Source organism: Gouania willdenowi, chromosome 24, assembly GCF_900634775.1.
Source record: "Gouania willdenowi chromosome 24, fGouWil2.1, whole genome shotgun sequence".
In the NCBI taxonomy this organism is placed as follows: domain Eukaryota; kingdom Metazoa; phylum Chordata; class Actinopteri; order Blenniiformes; family Gobiesocidae; genus Gouania; species Gouania willdenowi.
In genome coordinates this window covers 6651841-6670830 of record NC_041066.1, presented here as the reverse complement: position 1 = coordinate 6670830, position 18990 = coordinate 6651841, and the positions used below count along the sequence as shown (strand labels likewise).

Genomic DNA, 18990 nt, shown 5'->3' with positions numbered 1-18990 from the left:
TCCAGGAAAAGAAAATCGAATTAATACTTCCTGCTTTTCTTTCAGCCTCATATTTTCCCACTCGCGTGCGAATGCTACAGATAACATTGAGCTAGCATGGCTAAAAGCTCACTAACCCATACCTAACCATTGTGTGATTGTGCAGCAGCACCTTTCAGGATCTGAAAAGCTCTCAGATTCTGACCTCTGACCTGTCTCTGCCTTCCTGGCCATACTAACTATTCATTTAGTTAGTTAACCAAACCTAACACCCCTAAAACTTTTATTCTATTCTGTTCTATTCTATTCTATTCTGTTCTGTTCTGTTCTGTTTTGTTTTGGTGTTCCCCCCCCCCCTTTTTTTCTGTCCAGGTACCAGCTAAAGCCTACCAGGTACCAGGTACCAGCTATAGCCTCAGTAGTGGGATCGCGCCTGTGTTCAGGTACCAGCCAATCCCAAGAGTTCTGTTTTGGTGTTTTTCCCCCCCTTCTGTTCAGGTACCAGCCGATCCCAAGAGAGGTTGCCAGGTGTGTGGAGACTACCCTTCCTCAGACAACAACCAATCATCTACAACGCCGACCGGCAATGAACGACCCACACGGCAGTGAAGGTCGCAGAGCGGGCGACATGGATCCAAGATGATTGCCGAGACCAGCTGATGCTGAGACGGAGGCTGACCGAACAATGAAGGGGGAACCGACAAGGCCACTGAGACACACACAAGAAAACGCTCTAGAACAAGGGCCTAGCTTTGTTTATAAGCCACACCAAATGCTCATAGCTAGGTTGAGGGAGGACAACCTCACACCTAGCTGCAGGAATACAGTCATAAACCCTTCTGCTACGATTGAGGAAAATACTCAAGGTTCTTCACTCATGATGCCGCCAATCAAGTGCGGTGATTCTAACCATGGCTATTGGTTACCCCAGTTACCACTGAACTCAGCCGATGAAGACGAGTGATGTCCTTGATGCAAATGATGATTTTTGCTTATCTAGATGTAATAAAGGATGATTTTTGATGATTCATGCCATTGATAATAATGATGAAGTTTTTTTTAAGGTTTATTTCCACATTTTTCTTGATATATCTGTGCCTCACAAAAGAAGAATATATCCAATGTATGACAATAACGATGCTAATGGTTAACCCTGACAGACAGCAAAGGTGGAATATAATAATTTTGTTTCTTGATTTGGTCGTTGAGGCGACCAAAAGTGGGGAATGTTATGGTCATTTTTATATTCATCATCATATCCTCAAATGTATGTTCATGTGTACAATTTGTCATGTTTTAATACATGACGACTCCATTACTCTTTACACTTTTGAACAGCTGAATCATGATTAAACAGTACAGAGCGTACTCAGTGCACAGAGCCAAGGCCAGAGTCTCTGCTCGCATGCAGCACACACTATCAAGGAGATAAGAGTGGCGACACATCTTCTTCATAACATATGTCTTCATCATCCTCAAATCTTTCCACTATTGGGCATCTGACTCTCCCCTCCTCCTTACCCCAGAGTGGAACTTTGCTCTTATCTGTATAAAAAGCTTAAGCTTTGAAACTGTTAGGGGGCGCGGCACTTCCTTCGGACGTCCGCCTGGACGGACGCTAACTTTGTTCCATCTTGTACCTTTTTTCTTAGTTTAGAATAAACTTTTTTTATATAAAATCATCAATGCTTCTCCTGGACTCCATCATTCAACCAGAGCAATGAATCATGTCTCCAAATGAGGTCAACCGTAAATTCAGCCGTAACACTCGTGAGATACTTTATCAGTCTCTCTACGCATGCGCAGAATGAATAAAGAATTGTTTTATCCCGTTCTTCTCCTTGTTATTATCACATTTTTAAAAAGTTTAAAAATAGCAGGAATTAGTGCTGGTCTCGAACAGTCTTGAGGGAAAATCCCGAGTCCGGGCAGTCCGAGTCTGAGACAAGACCGAGTCAAAATGCTTCAGAGTCGAGACGAGACCGAGACCTTTAAAATTTGGTCTCGAAACCAAGACCGGTCTCGTCTACTACAACACTACTGTTTATATGGTAGACAAGATGTTATATACATAAATGTAATTGGAGTCTAAAGCCACAAAAATGTCACAACTTTAAAAAGAAAATAGACTAATTTAAGACCTCTTTACATGGAGTATAAGACAAAAGATCAGTGGAAACTTTGGACATTTTTGAAACCTTAAATCTGTTGATTAAAGTAAAAGTACCCCAAGTATTTTTTTTTCTTTATGTACATATGTAAATTGTATTTGACTGTAAATCAAGTACATGTTGTATATAAATGGGTAAATGTGTGAATTGTGTATAATTTGATAGTGGTATGGAGTGCACGTGTCAATAAAAAAAACTTTTTAAAAAAAGCTCCACCGGCCATCAGTTCCTCTTTAAAGCAGAATAAAAGTTAATTCCTCTTTAAACTGACCATGTAAACATTCTTCCTAATGCTAATTTAATTCCGAATTAAAATTAAATCCAAATTAAGTGTCCGGTTTATTCCGATTTTAATTCCGAATTAGATAATTCCTCTTTCTTGTAAACACTTAACTTGCTTAATACCACTTTAAGTTAAATCGGGTCGTTCTGCGCTTGCGCAACTTGCGGCGATGACGCGCTGGTGACGAAATAATCCAAGATGGCGGCGGCCCAACAACCAGTTGATTTAATAAGAGCCTTAAAAAACATGGATATAATGAAAAGAGTGGATGGACGGAAGCATCAACATGCAGACTTTCACACGGACACACAAGGACTGATTAAACACACATGGACCTCAGTAAACAGAACAGGCTTCAACTACTCCAAAAACACAAAATGAGAGAAAATTCAACAAAAATACACAAAACAAATAAAAATCCATATACAAGAACAAAAACACCCAAATGACTAAAAAGAACCTTCCAACTTTGTACTTTCTCGGTAATTATTCGAAATGCTGACATGAATGCTGATAATGTGGCCCTCAGATTAAATAATCACATTTTTTGGCCCCTGCTGTGCATCAATTGCCCATCTCTATCATATATAGGGATTTTGCCTCTCACTAGTCCTCTGTCTTGTTCCTTCAGCCTTGGGCACCAGGGGGGTATTTCATCAAACCCAGCTCAGTGTTAAGTCCAGGTTTAACCTGATAGTCTGGCTCCTTTAAGCCGGTTTCTAACTGGAACAGCGGTTTCATCAAGGAGAAAACACCTTGGTTACCATGGTAACACAGTCCGTAGGTCAAACATGCTCCAGACCAGGTTTAAGCAGCAAGCATTTTGAAAAAAAGTAATTAAGTGATGCTTTCAAATATGGGGTGCCAAGTGTAAAAATGTAGTATAAAAGTTGTAGCTAAACTCAACAAACTTCTAAGTCAGGGTTCCCAACCTAGGGATCACGAGACACTGGGAGAGGGTCGCCAAATACCTTCAAGAAACAGAATATTTTTTGAACAATATGAGCCCATTTTGCTCATTTTTACATTTTATCTTCAACGACACTAAACGACTTATTTGAACCTATTTTTATACCTTTTTCTTGCCATATTTTTGCTCCTTTTAATGCATTTTTGCTCCATTACTCCCATTCCTGCCACTTCTCCATCAAATTTCAATGCCTTTTATGCACATTTTTTCAACTTTCAAGACATTTTTGGCACTTATAAACGCTTGTCACCACTTTCCCCACCGTGTCACTTACTGTATGTGCCTGTGTTACAAAACATCCATTCTTTGGTTTTGATTTTTTTTTTTGTATTAATAATGTTTCAATTCACCAGTAATGTGACTAATGCGTTCCTTCTTTTCATGTCCAGAGCGGGAGCAAAAGTCACCAAATTATCTGGATACTATTTGGACCATAACACTGTTCGGTAAAGTTGGCAGATATTCAGACAGCAGACAGATTCGGACTTCCAGCATCAATAACTCTTTAACGAAATGACACCTCTGCCATCAGTGTGAGGTGGACAATGTGATACAAGATCATTTTTTATTAAACGCAGCAGAATAAAAGTCCGTCTGTTGGTCGTTTTGTGGGATGAGATTAAAACATCAAGTTGTCTTCCTAGTTTCCCTTAAATATCTAAATATCATACAAACAGAACCAGATTTAATTTTAAAACAGAAAAACGCTGCTTGTTTAGTTTTTAAACCAAAAAACCAACCCGTTTTTTCAATTCTTCTGGGGGGGGATATGCTACTCGGAACTGAGTGTTTTTGTGCCCCCCGCAGTTTTATTAATGCCCCCTCAGTTAATGCTGCCTGGCGCCGACTCTGCACTATATGAATACATACTTCCGACGGGCACTGTACTAGTTTTCATAAAATCCTACTTGAAGTCGTCTTATGAACCCCTCATTTCACAGAGTTAGGACAATAATATTCTTTACAAGATTAAACATTACTGTAAACACTTGTGAATGATCTGTTTCTTTAAACAACCGATTCCTGTAAGTTTAACGCACACTGCTGCTAACTCTATAGCGCCTGCTTTTAATTTGAAGTACTTCCGGTTTTAGTTTGTGGTGCGCACTTTAGACGGAAGATTGACAGAGGCAAAGAAACGAGGCAAATGAACGGTCCCCTCTGAAATCCCCTCTGATTGGTCTCCTTGTTTGGCGGGCCTCACTGTCAGCTTGGGGACTCGTCCACTTCCCAGTTTCCCGTCGTGGATCGCTCTCTAACCACCAGAGGAGGTATGATTTCAGCTGCATGGTAATAGTTATGATCGGCAGCCCTTCTCATGCTGGTTTTCTTTCCTGTAGCTTTAGGTTATTCGCTGCATTGGTGTCCATGCTCACTCTGCACGGTGCTGATGTGCACTTGCCTTCCGTGGGTGACAGCTTTGGGTTACCGCTGGGTACGCCTCTCCTTGCTTCCTGCTGCACTGGTGCGCGTTCTCCTTCAGTGCTTATGCATGGCCTGAAAGGTATGCTTACAGTGGAATGTGTTTTTAGACCCCACAATTGACAGTACTCCTGTATGGGCTGGTTTATTGTGTAGCTGTGGCTGTGTGCGCCCTTCTCGCTCTCTGCTGCGCCGGAGCGCATCCGCCTTCAGCCTCTGACAGGTACACACACCCCATGTCTGCTTCCGCTGTCAATAATTTAAATATTATTTCTTAATAAAGGTTTGTGTGACAAGGTTGTTTATTGGAGTGAGTTTGCTTTACTTCATGTCGCTGCTCTGCTGCACTGAATATCTGTGGAACTATGTGTGAGTCCAGCCGCCCTCTTTGTGTCCCCGTGCTGAGGGACTGGAGTTCCCCGTGACTCATTTTGACGTGTACCTAACTCTGACCGGCCCCCCATGCCACACCTGTGGCTACCGGTTTCAGCTGATATCACAGATATCCTTATATAGTATTTAAGTTTAATAGAATTTGATCTGTTTATTGTCTTTTTACTGAGTTTATTTTTTGTATTTTATTTCTGCCTACATCAACCCATTTAGTGTACTCTTTTATTGTTGATATCAAGCTGTTATTTCTCTTTTGTAAAATACTTGTTTAACCTCTGGTTTGTTATTTCAGTTGCTGAGAGCCAATAGTGGTGGTCCTGGTGGAGGGTTGTCATGTGCTGTGCTGTGTAGTGCTTGGTTTCTTGTCTCCACGTGTGCCTGAGTGTTTGTGTGTATTTGTCACCTTTTAGGTGTGTATTGTCTTGGAATCCCCCACTTTGAACCATTGTTTCCACACTGGTAAGCCTCAGCACTGGTCATTGTTGTTCATTTACTTTTGTTTTATAAAGACTGTTATTAAAATATATTTTTGTAATAAACATGTTCAACTGGGAACACGTCTGAAGCTCCTTTAATCAACGAGCCTGAGTGCCTTGGGTTATACATTTATTATTTTGTCTGCAAATCATTAAGTACTCTATGCTCTTTTAAATATTACTATTTCCTTGGGTGAAACTCCCAAGGTGGCGTTGTCATTACTAATAATCTCTCGACAGGACTGGTTTTTGAGAGCAATGACGTGTGTCCCAGTGTTTTTTTGTGTGTATCAGTTTAACTTTTCCTGTCATTTTAGGCACATGCAAAGCAGCAGCAGGCTTCCAGTGGATGCGTAGGTGGTTTTTGGCGTTTGGTAAGCAGTCGTTCAGTTTTCCTTTTCCTGCGTGTCTCGTTGTATTACCGTTTTGGCATGGAGGGAGAGATGCAGGAGTTGAGGGACTTAGTTGCCCAGTTACGTGCAGAGAATGAGAGGCTGCGGAAGGAGCAGCCCATGCCTGGACCTAGTACTGTACCTCCAGTGCCTGCTGCGTCCCTTCCTGCTCAGTCTGCGGTTAGTGCACCCTTAGCAGAAAGACTGGTTCTTGTGCCCAGGGACCGGAAGTGTCTCATGTTTAGGGGAAGGATAGGAATAGGATTAGCCAAGTGGATTGAGGAGGTTCAGGCGTGTATACAAGCTCGTCATTTGTCTGTGTTTGACCAGGCATTCTTTTTGTATGACCATCTTGAGGGAGAGGCACGTGATGAAAAAAAAATTCCATCCGAGTGCTGATCGGTGCAACCTGGATTGAATAGTTAGTATTTTACAAGAACTTTATGGTTGCACTGACTCATATGTGGCACTACAGGAGGCCTTCTTCTCACGACTTCAACGAGAAGTGGAGACACTGCAAGAATTCTCTCTAGCACTAATGAGTCTTATGTCACAAGTAAAACAGCGCGCACCTAATGACAGTGCCCTTTGTCGGAAGTTAAAATTAGGTGGTAGAATGAGGGTTTACCGGCAAGTATGAGGGGTAGGAGCCATTCAGTCCCTTCGGTTTTTGGCCTGCAGTACAGATTAGAGGGTGTTCCAAAGGCGTGTTCTAATTCAACCTAGAGGTCTGAGCTATGTGAGGTACGGGAAATGCTAAAAGTTCAGCAAGAGCAGCTCCACCAACTGGTCCAAAGCATTTCTCGTTTATCTGTTTATTGTTTACAACACATACATTTAACTGCGTTCTCGTGCGATTACATAAATATTGTGAGAACTGCTCTGTCTCGTGACGTCATAGTTGTTCAACCGGAGAGCACCGCGGCACACTCAAAACGCAACCGGTGTGAATTACCGGACGGCGGACAGCGGTGAAAAACCGGATCGGTGTCGTGGCGCAGCGGAGACGTATCCAGTGGAACCCCCGGGTTGATACCCAATGACGTTTCAGGATAGTGTCGCCATCTAGTGTCCGTTTCACAGCATGACATGGTAAAGTAAAATGAAACATTGCAACTAGAATAAACTTAAACTGACTTTGCATGGGAAGGAAACCAAAATAAAAACATCTCAAAAAAACATTATTTTTGTGAGTATCACATCTGTCGTGTGAAAAGCTGAGCAGGAGTTCTGTTACTCTCAGTGGAAATTGAATGATTGTTAAATGCTGTTTTAAACTCGTACAATCTGTCATTGATCCTAGGGATGTACACATCGTGGAGACAAAATAAATCTGATTCATTGTCTACATCCAAGATCTCCATTGACTCAAGTTCAGAAAACTTCGGGGCAGAGACATCACGGCAGTTCCTGTTCAAGTCCCGATTGAATCTCTCAATGCGCTGGTTATGCACAGAGCTTCCAGTCAACGTAGAATTTTCTCCTCTGTGAACTCTCATGTCTTCCCAAATCAGCACATTCCACTGGAGAAAAGTTATCATTCTGCTGTAGCCATCCATTGCACCATGTACAACTAATTTCCATTGGTGTACCATACATAGTTTGGGAAATGAACAGTGTAGCCTCTCCTCTGTATTGTTGTTGCTCTTCTGGACTCAACACCCACACCATCAACCCTTTTAATAGAGTCTCTGAGACGACGTCTTTGGATGATAATGTTCCTGGCACGCAAATGTCCATTTAGCATAATTTCTCCAACATGAGGATGTTCAGCTTTAACATTTCTTATCATTACATCAGAAATATCACTGAATCTGGTATGCCTTATGTTGTATTCCTGCATGAGCTTGTAAAATGTGGGTCTGGATATACACAGAACAGTGGCTGCCTCACTAAGTGATGCCCCTTGGGACAACAGACCCTCAATATCTTCTTTAGAAATTAAGGCATGTCCATCTTAAAAGAAAAGGACAAGATATTCAGAGATTAAGAAATACAGGAATAAAGAATTTTCCATACACTAAATATAATCATGCAAAACAAAACTAATTTTGCAATTTACATAAGCCCATAACTATCATTAATTTTAAACAATAATATTAAATATGCAAAAATTCAATTAACTTCAATTCAGCTTCATTTTGTATATAGAGCAAAATACAACAAAGTCATCTCAAAGCGCTGAACAAAATATAAAGTCCATAGTAAAAAAGAAGAAAGAACCCAACAAGATCCACATGAACAAGCATTTAATGACAGTGGGAAGAAAAAATTCCCTCTTTTTTATAGGAAGAAATATCCAGCGGAACCAGGTTCAGAGGTGGCAGCCGTCTGCTTCGACTGGTTGGGGTTAGTGAACAGAGGGACAAACAGAATAGGATAGAAGGATAATCCATCCAAGTGTCCCAGCCTAGTTGAGCCGTGAACCATTGATCAGTCCATCCAAGTTTCCCAGACTAGTTGTGCTGTGAGCCATCGATCAGGAACTGCTAGCATCAAGACACCTGAAACAGAAAAGAGAAAAAAATATATCTATATCTATACAATAATTCAAGGGAGGTCTGTGTGGATGTGTGTGTGGATGTGTGTGTGTGTGGAGCAAATATCTCCCCGACGCGATGCCAGTTCGACCTGAAACTCGCTCGACGGGTTCCAAATACCCCGAGTGCGTGTATCTGTTATTTTGAGTCATTTGGTCATTTCAAAATGTTTATTTTAATTTTATTTCACTTCTGGACGGCCCCGAAATGAAACCTATTCAACTTTTGACCTCAGGGTGTGAGGGGGCGCTAGCGCACCATCTATATCCATTTCACCTCCTCACGTGAGCAAGAGTCACGTGTGCAGCCAGAGCCAATCGCTGCGCACACAGCCAAGCAGACACGGACTGCAAACACACGAGTGAGAGAGAGGAAGATAGTTTAGACCGGAGTAATTTGCTGTAGCAAAACGGTCAAAACGTCAATTTTATAATTACGGCTCTCTCGGTAAGAGCGCGGTGTTGAGCGTGCTACTTCCGGTTCCGGGTTCATTCGATTACATCACAAACATTCTGATTATACAGACCGAGGAATGTAACGTTTTTGTGAGCGGATGGGTCCACTATGATTATTGTTTGTTCTGCGCAACGGTGAGTGTTAATTTATATATTATTCTATGTGCTAACAAAGATGATAGCAGCTACAATGTAAACACACACACACGGCTGATGCGCGTGCACGGAGTAGATGGATGTAGACACACACACACGGCTGATGCGCGTGCACGGAATAGATGGATGTAGACACACGGCTGATGCGCGTGCACGGAGGAGATGGATGTAGACATACACACACGGGTGATGCACGTGCACGGAGTAGATGGATATAGACACACGGGTGATGCACGTGCACAGAGTAGATGGATGTAGACACACACATACACACACAGTATTTATAATCAAAAATATACTAAATGAGTAAAATAAAACAAAAACATTAAGAAATGCACAAAACTACACTAAAAAAGATTATGCACAAATGACGTAAAACAAAAAACTAAACAATATTTATACAGGAAGTACACAAAACAACAACAGAAAAGCACAAAAATACACAAAAGGCTCCAAAAACATACAAAATGACTCCAAAAAACATATATTACAGAAAAATACACCAAACAACAACAATATGAAAATGACTCAATATACACAAAACTAAATATTTATACAAAAAATACACTAAAATGACGACAGAAATACACAGAACTACATCAAAAAAAAAAAAAAAAATACACAAAATGACTCCAAAATAACACTACAATAGCATCAACAAACAATAATTAAAACAAAAAATATAGTATAAAAAAAAAACCCAACACATTCATCATGCGCATGTCTCATAGAATTAAACCAGGGAAAGTGCACACATTATTTTACTTTGCACCTGCAAATATGCCCCTTAATAATGCTACAGAGTATGTTATTGTTATGCCCGTAATTGACAACTCCCCTTAAGCGCTATATGAATGCATACTTCCAATGGGCACTGTACTAGTATATATAAATATATATATATATGGGGTGGATATCAGTGTAAATGATGTGAAGCAGTGTGAGCAGTATGATGGGTATGCAACAAGGAACAGAAGTGGGGGGTTGTCTACAACCTGGCACAACCGTGTCCCTGGACAAAACATCTCATTGCAGCCCATTGGATCTACATGTATGTGTAGATGGTGGATCATGTTTGAATATAATGTTGGTGTTCTATTATATAATCTTAGTTCCTCTTTTTAAGTTTAGAGATTTTTTCCTAGTGTTTAGGTTAACGCTATTATACGATATATGCTTGAGCAAATAAGTAGGTTTTGAGGTTACTTTTAAAGGTGGAGAGAGTAGCAGCCTCCCGTATTAAGACTGGGAGCTGGTTCCAAAGGCGAGGTGCTTGGTAGCTGAATGATCTGCCTCCTGTTCTACTCCTAGATACTGTAACGGACTGGGTCCTATGTTTATGTTGTTCTACTTGTTATGTATTCAATGAGTCACTAATGTTGAGATGTCCCATGGCGTTGAAGGCACCATCGTTACGTGCAGCTTTCCCTACCAATGTGTATCTTTGTTTACGGGTGTTCTAAGTGGTGATTGGCTGGGAGGCTGGGGGCAAGAGGTGTGTAAGCGGGGAAAAAGAGTGTAAAATTGGGTTGAGGTCGGTTGTGAGTTTTGACAGAGTAAGACGGTACCTGGTGGCTGTGTTCTGTTTGATTTTGGCGTCGACTACGGCCCACAGTAGTCGGGTTTCAACGTGCTTCATTAAAGACTACAAAACTTGGATTACGGCTGGAGGCTCGTCATTACAATACTTTAGGAACTTCAAGAAGACCAGCAGATTGAGAGCGGAGTGATAAGCCTGGACGATAGGGCACTAACAGGTCTTTAAGATACACAGGAGCTTTATCATGTAGAGCTTTGTATGCTAACAGGAGGATTTTAAACTCTATTCTAGATTTTACAGGAAGCCAATGAAGAGAAGCCAGTACTGGAGAAATATGCTCTCTCCTGTTAGTACCTGTTAATATTCTAGCTGCAGCATTTTAAATTAACTGGAGACTTTTTAGTGAGTTACTAGAACATCCTGACAGTAGAGAGTTACAATAATCTAGTCTAGATGTAACAAATGCATGGATTAATTTTTCAGCATCACTCTGGGCCAAGATATTCCTGATTTTAGAGATATTACGAAGGTGTAAAAAGGCTGTCCTTGTGATTTGTTTAATATGAGAATTAAAGGATAAGTCAGTATCAAAGACAACACCTAAGTTTTTTACTGTGGTGATGGGTGAAAGAGTAATGCCATCCAGAGACACTATTTGCTCTGATAATTTATCTCTAAAGTGTTTTGGACCAAATAAAATCACTTTGGTTTTATCCTGGTTAAGAAGGAGAAAGTTGTGACTCATCCAGGATGTGATGTCTTTAAGACAAGCCTGGAGTTTTAATAACTGATGAGTTTCATCTGATTTCATTGAGAGATAAAGCTGTGTATCATCTGCATAGCAATGGAAATTTATATTATGTTCTCTGATAATGTTACCTAGTGGAAGCATATGTAATGTAAAGAGTATTGGTCCCAGAACTGAACCTTGTGGAACTCCATGATTAACTCTGGCGTGCGCTGAGGACAGATTATTAACATGAACAAAGTGGGTTCTGTCTGATAGGTAGGATTTAAACCAACCCAGCGCTGTTTCTTTAATCTCAAAAACGCTTTCCAGTCTCTGCAGCAGTAGATGATGATCCACTGTATCGAAGGCTCCACTGAGATCTAAGAGCACCAGAACTGAGACCAACCCTGTGTCTGAGGCTAAGAGGAGATGATTGGTTACTTTTACTAAGGCAGTCTCTGTGCTGTGATGGGCTCTAAAGCCAGACTGAAAGCTCTCGTATAAATTGTTCCTCTGTAGGTGATCACATAGTTGACCTGCGATGACTTTTTCAAGAATTTTGGAAACAAAGTGTTGATGTTTCCTGAATATTTGGACTGCTGTACTTTTACATTTGTTTATTTATGCAGGTAAATAATTTCATTTAGTTTTTCAGTTTTCATTATGAAACATGATGATACTTGTGCCCTGTTAGTTCATGTCATCATTGGACTGAATTTCTTTCTTTTTTTTTTGGTTTTCTACTTCACTTTTTACATTTGTTTTTGTTTTTGTTTTTTTTAATTCAGATAATGAATTTATTATGAAATAATAATAATAAATATGGATATAATGTACACTTCACATGTACGTTCTTGCCTTTGACCACAATTAATTTAAAGTAAAAATGCCAACTTTTCATCAGATTGCTCCATGCTCACCATCTCTGCTGCTTCATCCAATCTGCTGTGTGTGTGTGTTGGTGTGTGTGTCGCGTGTGCTGGCATGTCGCCTTAGCCCATCATAATCGCTCACCTTGTTTTTAACCCACCTCCTCACAACAGCTGAGTAAGAAGCCAGGGATGCTTTCAGATAAAAGTTTATTCAATCAATGCATGTAACGCACCGCATTTAACGTTCAGTAACAATAACAGCGTTGCAACGGCGTAAAAAGTAATTAGTTAGATTACCCCGTTACTGAAAAACAAACGCCGTTATTCCAAACACTGTTAATGACCAAGCTGCAGTTCCACTACTGATTATCATTGTTTAACTCACCCTCAGTGTTTAAAACACATATGCTGCGTGAAGCACAAACTCAACTATTTGCTCATGATTAAGGCACAAATTACTTGCTAAAAGTGCACAAAAAAGGCAGTGAACACTGGCTATTACAAGTGCATTTTGCTATTGGCTGAAACAGATTCTTAAAGATTCCCCTGCTTGATCAACTTTCACTGTTGGCCCTGCCCCTCCTATAAAACCTAGGAGGGTTTCCTCCAATCACAGCCCTCAGTGAGCATTGATTGACAGCCAATGAGGAAGTCTATTGTGTTCCGTGTGAAAAAGCCCGTGTAATAAGTACTAAAATACTTTTTAATGAAAAAAAAAATCACAAAAATTATATAAAAGCACATTTATTAAAACTAAGTGTTGTAGTATAATGATGAAGAGTTAATCTATGTGTGCTGTCAGTTTGATGACACTACCACTTTCCTATATGAAGTTATTGGTTTTTATTTTTTGTATCTTTTTCCGGTGTTGCAATTTGCAGACGGTCCCTGCGCATTCCAGCCACAGTCGGCTCCGCATAGAGGCCAATACAAAGGAATTGAAAAAAAAATTAAGAATTGTGTTGTATATAATGGTTGCAATTTAGGTATATGGCAAAAATAATTTCTGCCTTTATTCCCAATCAATAAGGAATACCAAACCATGTATATATTTTAACAAGCATAAAAATATATTCTCAAAACCAAGAAAATCACTAATGTAAAGCAAGTTGTTACATTTACTGTAATATAATATAACATCCATTTTAGAGCAAAGTCACTGTTTTCATTTATACATGATTGAGAAAGAAAATGTTTTACTAAAACCAAACATTAATCAAAAAGACAAACTTTTAACATTTGCAAATATCTTTTATTGGTTTGTTGTTTAAGTGTTATCTTCTGCTGTGTCGGAGTCACTCAAAAAACAAACAATGGTGAGAATATTACACACGAGACTTCCTAAAACAACATTTTCTTTGGCAACAGAAAAAAAACATGCACATATACAATATTCATTTTTGCACTATTGCTAAAATTTTACTGAAAAAAATGTCCCCAATTTTAAAATAATAACATTCAAATTCCACAATTGCCCTTCATTAGCAATTAAAATCATTTAATTTTAATATCGATTTGATTGTATATTGACTTTTCAATACAATTGGGACAATAAAGCTGAACAGCATCAGTTTTAAAATCATCTTATGTAAAACACTGCACAAACCATTCATTTGCACTTTAAAACAGTTCTCTGATGATTTCACTCCCAAGAACTAAAAATCCACAAAACAGGCAAAAACATTCACTTTTTCAGACTTTCTTTCTAAAGTTAGCACAAAAAGTAACAACATATCTTTGCTGCAATAAATCTTTTACCGTTGGAAAACCTGTTTATTTCTTTTATCATTTGTGCTGAATTTGTGGGATGAGCAGAAAAGATTCAGAGTTTGTCTTCTTTACATTTCTATCATCCATCCAAAACAGTCGGTGGAAGAAAAATCTGCTTAGCATTTGGTGAAATAGAAATAAACAGCCTTTCTATTAGTACAACAGCAAAATCTACATCAAAATGACACTTAATATTTGGGGAAAAGTTTATATAACTTATTCTGTTATAAGTTACTACATTCATATTGTTTAATCACTATTTAAACCTCCTGTTAAAGCCACAATTTTAGTAATTTTACAACTCCAATCACAGAATTTGCTTCTCAAACAATACATTTTAAGTTAGTAATTAATAAGATTATTTATAAAAAAAAAAAAATACAAACTTCAAATTTCATACTTTTTGTTGACCAGTGGAACATAAAACGAGCGCAGTCCATTTTTAAGTCCTGCGGTTAAACATACTGTATCTTTAGAGATCAACAAGTTTATGATGTGAACTCCCTCCAGTACACAGCGTTATTATTCAGCTTTTACACACTTTAGCACCATGAACTGAATAATGTGCTACAACCAGAAGTAGAGGTGACGTCTTCAGAGATCAGTTATGCAGCTGCTGCAGGGCAGGAGAGCGGCTGCACTCCCCTGATCTCCACAGCCTTGTTGAAGTGAACGTCCATGGTCTTTGAGGCTTTGGTGATCTTTAAGTTTTTCATACAACCTCTGAATGAGGCTCTGATGGAGATCGCAGCCTGACGCACTCCACCTGTTACAGGAAACACGTTTAATGCACAGGTTCATCTCATTGTTCTCAGAGCTAGAAATAAACGTGTGTGTTCCATACCAGGAAAGCCTCCCACATAGATGGGATCATTGGTATCACAGGTGTTAGAGCGTGTGTTGGAACTCTCTGCTCTACTCATCCTCCCATCAACCAGCAGCTCCACCTTGTGGCGAAGCTTCTTAGCGGTGACGTTGTGCCACTGGCCGTCACAAAAACCATCGCCTTCAGGGACGTGTTCTGCTGTGATTCTCCCTGCCCCGTTATCCACATGGAAGAGCAGCTGAGGGAATAAATGGAGACATTTAATCTCTTTCTATATTTCATGTAAATACTCAGTCTAATACGTCCACTAAGTACAAAGCATCATATTTACAATGTTATTAGGATGGTAATAGAAATGTATTTATATTATTGCTGGTTTTACAAATGTTAAAAGTTTGACACATCAAAAAAAGTTATTTCCTATTATGAATTTGAAATATGAAAACAAAAATGTCAAAAGTAACAACGACCCAAAATGTAACAAGACCCAAATTGTTTAAAAAAGTTTTGTTATTCATCATTACATTATGGGGCAGGTAAATGTTTTTCCCCAATAGTTTAACAATGTTATTACATCAGGGAGTGAGTCATTGAATTATGGGTTAAAGGGCTTATTGCTTCAATATAGAGAATGGTATCGTACACAAATGCAAATAAATAATTAATATTCACTTTAATTAATATAGAGTTCTTCCTATTCCTTTTCGCACATGTAAGTTGACAAGTTTAAGTGTTGGTGCATCAATGATCTATTTCTGCTGTTGTAATTATTTTACAACAGGGCGACCGTGGTAGAGGGTCGTCCTCTGATCGAGAGGTTGGGGGTTCGATCCCAGTACCTGACTATGTGTCGAAGTGTCCTTGGGCAAGACACTGAACCCTAAGTTGCTCCCAGTGGTCGACTAGCACCTTGCATGGCAGTCCTGTCCCATCCTATTGGTGTGTGAATGTGAGAGTGATTGGGTGAATGAGCTGATATGTAAAGCGCTTTGAGACTGCTTCAGTGTGGGGATAAAGCGTTATATAAATCAAGTCCATTTACCATTTATTATTAATTTTTTGTTATCTAAACTGTTGTTTTATCATTTTACATGTTAATAAAAGACATCAATCAATATAATTAAAGCCTTTTTATCTTCCCTTCATATAAAATTATATTATTTTGGACCCAGCATCTTGTTACATTATTGTTCAGTTATTACATTTTGCATTTTATTACATTATTTTTTAATAACAATTCAGGTCTTGTTAGATATCAGGCTCTAGAGCTGCTCTAACACTCAACCCTAAAATACAAAGGATTGTCAACAATTGTGGCTGAAGCCTCACTTTTAAGTGCTTTAGTATAATAATTACAGCTGATTTATAAGCAACAGAATGAATTAAAAGAAATTAAAGAAAATTAAAGAAAAAAAAAAAAAAAAACTGGACAAGAATGATTAATTTAAACAAAAAGAGTTGAACACCTAAACTCATTCACTGGCAGACATTTTAGAGCATTTTGACTGATTTTTAAAGACCCACAGAATATTTTGTGCTATGACAATCTAAAATCTTTCAGATCTTTTCAGATTCCGAAAGAATAAACACTCTACTTTCACAAGAATTGTTTTTTTTTTTTTTTGTTTCGAGCTTGTTTCGTTTTTCACACAAAACGCCAGTCTCTGAGCAAAAAGCTGGAAAAAAGGTCTTCTGAGAAATCCTGTCAGTGACTTTGAAACTTTTTTTTTTGCTTTATTGACAGCTCAACATTGGTTTCCTACTTTAAAACTACAAAAACAACACAGACCAGGCTTTTGATGGCAAAATATAATAATATTTTGCTATCTGCTGTATGGTTTTCTTACTGTATTTTGGCATTCTTTCAAGTCCCCCCAGTCTCCACACACGCAACTTCCTCCTGGACATGCTGAGTCTCACCACTTGCCCCAGTTTGTTGATCGTTTTCTATCACAATCGCGACACTGTCAATAGTCCACTTAGGTCAACACATGCTCTGGTCGAGTGTGAGTTGCTGGGAGCTTCACAATCTTCACTCGTAACGCCATTTTCTGCCTCGTCCCTGGCCCCTCCCTCCCCAGTGTTAGTGATAATCATGGCTAATCTCTCATCCAAATGTGCGCTGCTCCCACCTACATTGCACCAGTTGGTCACTACAACATAGTACAAGGCTGATATTCATGAGAACTCAGTCACACTGTTTCCTAGCAACTCACGTTAAAAAACAATTGACGTATATATACGTCAATGGCAGTGAGTGAATTAAGCTGGAACACAAAAATGCTGGAGAACCCCTACTGATGATGAAAAAAGTTATTTATCGCCAAACCTAATAATGTCATTAATTGATTTTCAAAAGGACGACACGTTGTCTAAACCTACCTTTCCTTCAACGATCTCCAGTCCCAGTCCATCGTTGGCTTGGTTGCTCACAGCCAGTAAAACTCCATTGGTTTTACTGGTGCGAAACTCCAACGCTACAGACACGTCCAGTCCCACTCTGTAGACAGCAACTACAGGAGACAGACAGACAGACAGGATTATTTCTACACACCTGTACCTTCAAGTGACCACAAAGTTTAAATTAAACCTCACCTGCTTTTAAAAAGCCAGTGCCATCAAAGTAAGTACCGGTCTCCGTGGCAACAAAACACCTTCCCACCATGTGACTGGATGTGGGCGTGGCCATGTTCAGTTTGAAATCCTCAATGGCGGCGTTGGCTCGGCCTGAGAGAGCAGTGAGAGGATGAGAGTCGCTACACAACAACAATTACACACAAACACACACACGCACAAACACACTGTTTACCTGTAGCTCCAGGCTTCACACTCACAGGCCCTCCAACCATGTTTAGATTACGAACACAGCCGTTGATGCTGTAGAGAACCTAACGTTGGATGAAGATGGTTCAAATATGTAAGTGCTGAATCCAGCTGAGACTATTTAAAACAGGGGTGTCAATCATACGGCCTGTTAGAGCCGTCAGTAACAAAATCAACTGCAATGTCTTTATTTAACCACCAGAGGTCACACTTCACTTTAAAAGTAGAGTCAAAATATTTTTCACAACATGGGGCGACTGTTTCAATGAGAGAAACAATCAAAAGTCCTTTGTGGTCTGTCAGTTGTAAATAATTCAAGGAAATATTATTGTTGAAATTACAGTTTGATTTTTTATTAAAATTTGGATTTTTATGTGTTATGTGTAAAAGGATAGTTTAATAAAAGTCAGCATCTTAATAATATATCACATTGTAATAATATATCATAATATATATACATTTTTGCACTAAAACTACAAAAACGGATAAGGGCCAATTTTGATGAGGAAAATAATTTTGGGCAAATAAAGTTTTAAACAATATCTCTTCAAAGTCCTTACAACGCAGTGTCTATGAGCTATAAAAGAAAGAATATCTTTGTTAATAAATCCAACTTTGAAGTGTACTTCAACATATTCCTGGATACAAGTTTTGTAGACGGCCACGATCTGCTGTTTGTTGTCATATGGTGAATTGATCCTTATCAGCTTCTGCAGATTTGATTCAGACCATCAACTTCATTCTTGATTTGCCCAAAATTATTTTCACAATCAAAATCGGTTCTAATCCGTTTCCGTACAAAAAAAAACAGACAAACGTTGAGTTTGCTTATTTACAGATCATGAATTTATGTCTCCTAACATTTAAGATTACATTTCACTGAATGCAGCCCCTGAGGTGAAATAGTTTGACGTCCCTGGTTTAAAATATCACAAATTAAACTTAAACACGAGGGTGTGTCCCTGTGCCATACCGGGCCAATTCTCTTAGTGGTGTAGTTTGTAGGTAATCCACCAACATACAGCGTTCCCACCACATCCAACAGGTCGGCCTGGGAATCAACACACAATGGAAACAACTGTTGGAATACACACTTACATAGGTTTTTATTTTATAAAACTATTGTCATAAAGAGAAGCGTTGCAAATGGGTCGCACAGTAATAAAACCTGTTAAATAGAGTAAATCCAACA

The 18990-nt window shown here is 39.1% G+C and overlaps 1 protein-coding gene across 7 annotated transcripts in view; it reads right to left on the bottom strand.

Annotated features, from left to right (window-relative positions):
- Nucleotides 1-13609: 13609 nt before the first annotated feature.
- lama2 (laminin, alpha 2) overlaps nt 13610-18990 on the bottom strand; it is a 294429-nt gene continuing 289048 nt past the window's right edge. For all 7 annotated transcript variants that reach the window (XM_028440097.1, XM_028440095.1, XM_028440100.1 and 4 more), the window contains 6 exons: nt 18772-18849; nt 17785-17863; nt 17571-17702; nt 17358-17488; nt 14994-15213; nt 13610-14915 (listed from right to left, as the gene is read on the bottom strand). In XM_028440097.1, the coding sequence (XP_028295898.1) occupies nt 14755-14915; nt 14994-15213; nt 17358-17488; nt 17571-17702; nt 17785-17863; nt 18772-18849 (801 nt within the window). In that variant the 3' untranslated portion in view covers nt 13610-14754. The remainder of the gene's footprint in view (nt 14916-14993; nt 15214-17357; nt 17489-17570; nt 17703-17784; nt 17864-18771; nt 18850-18990) is intronic.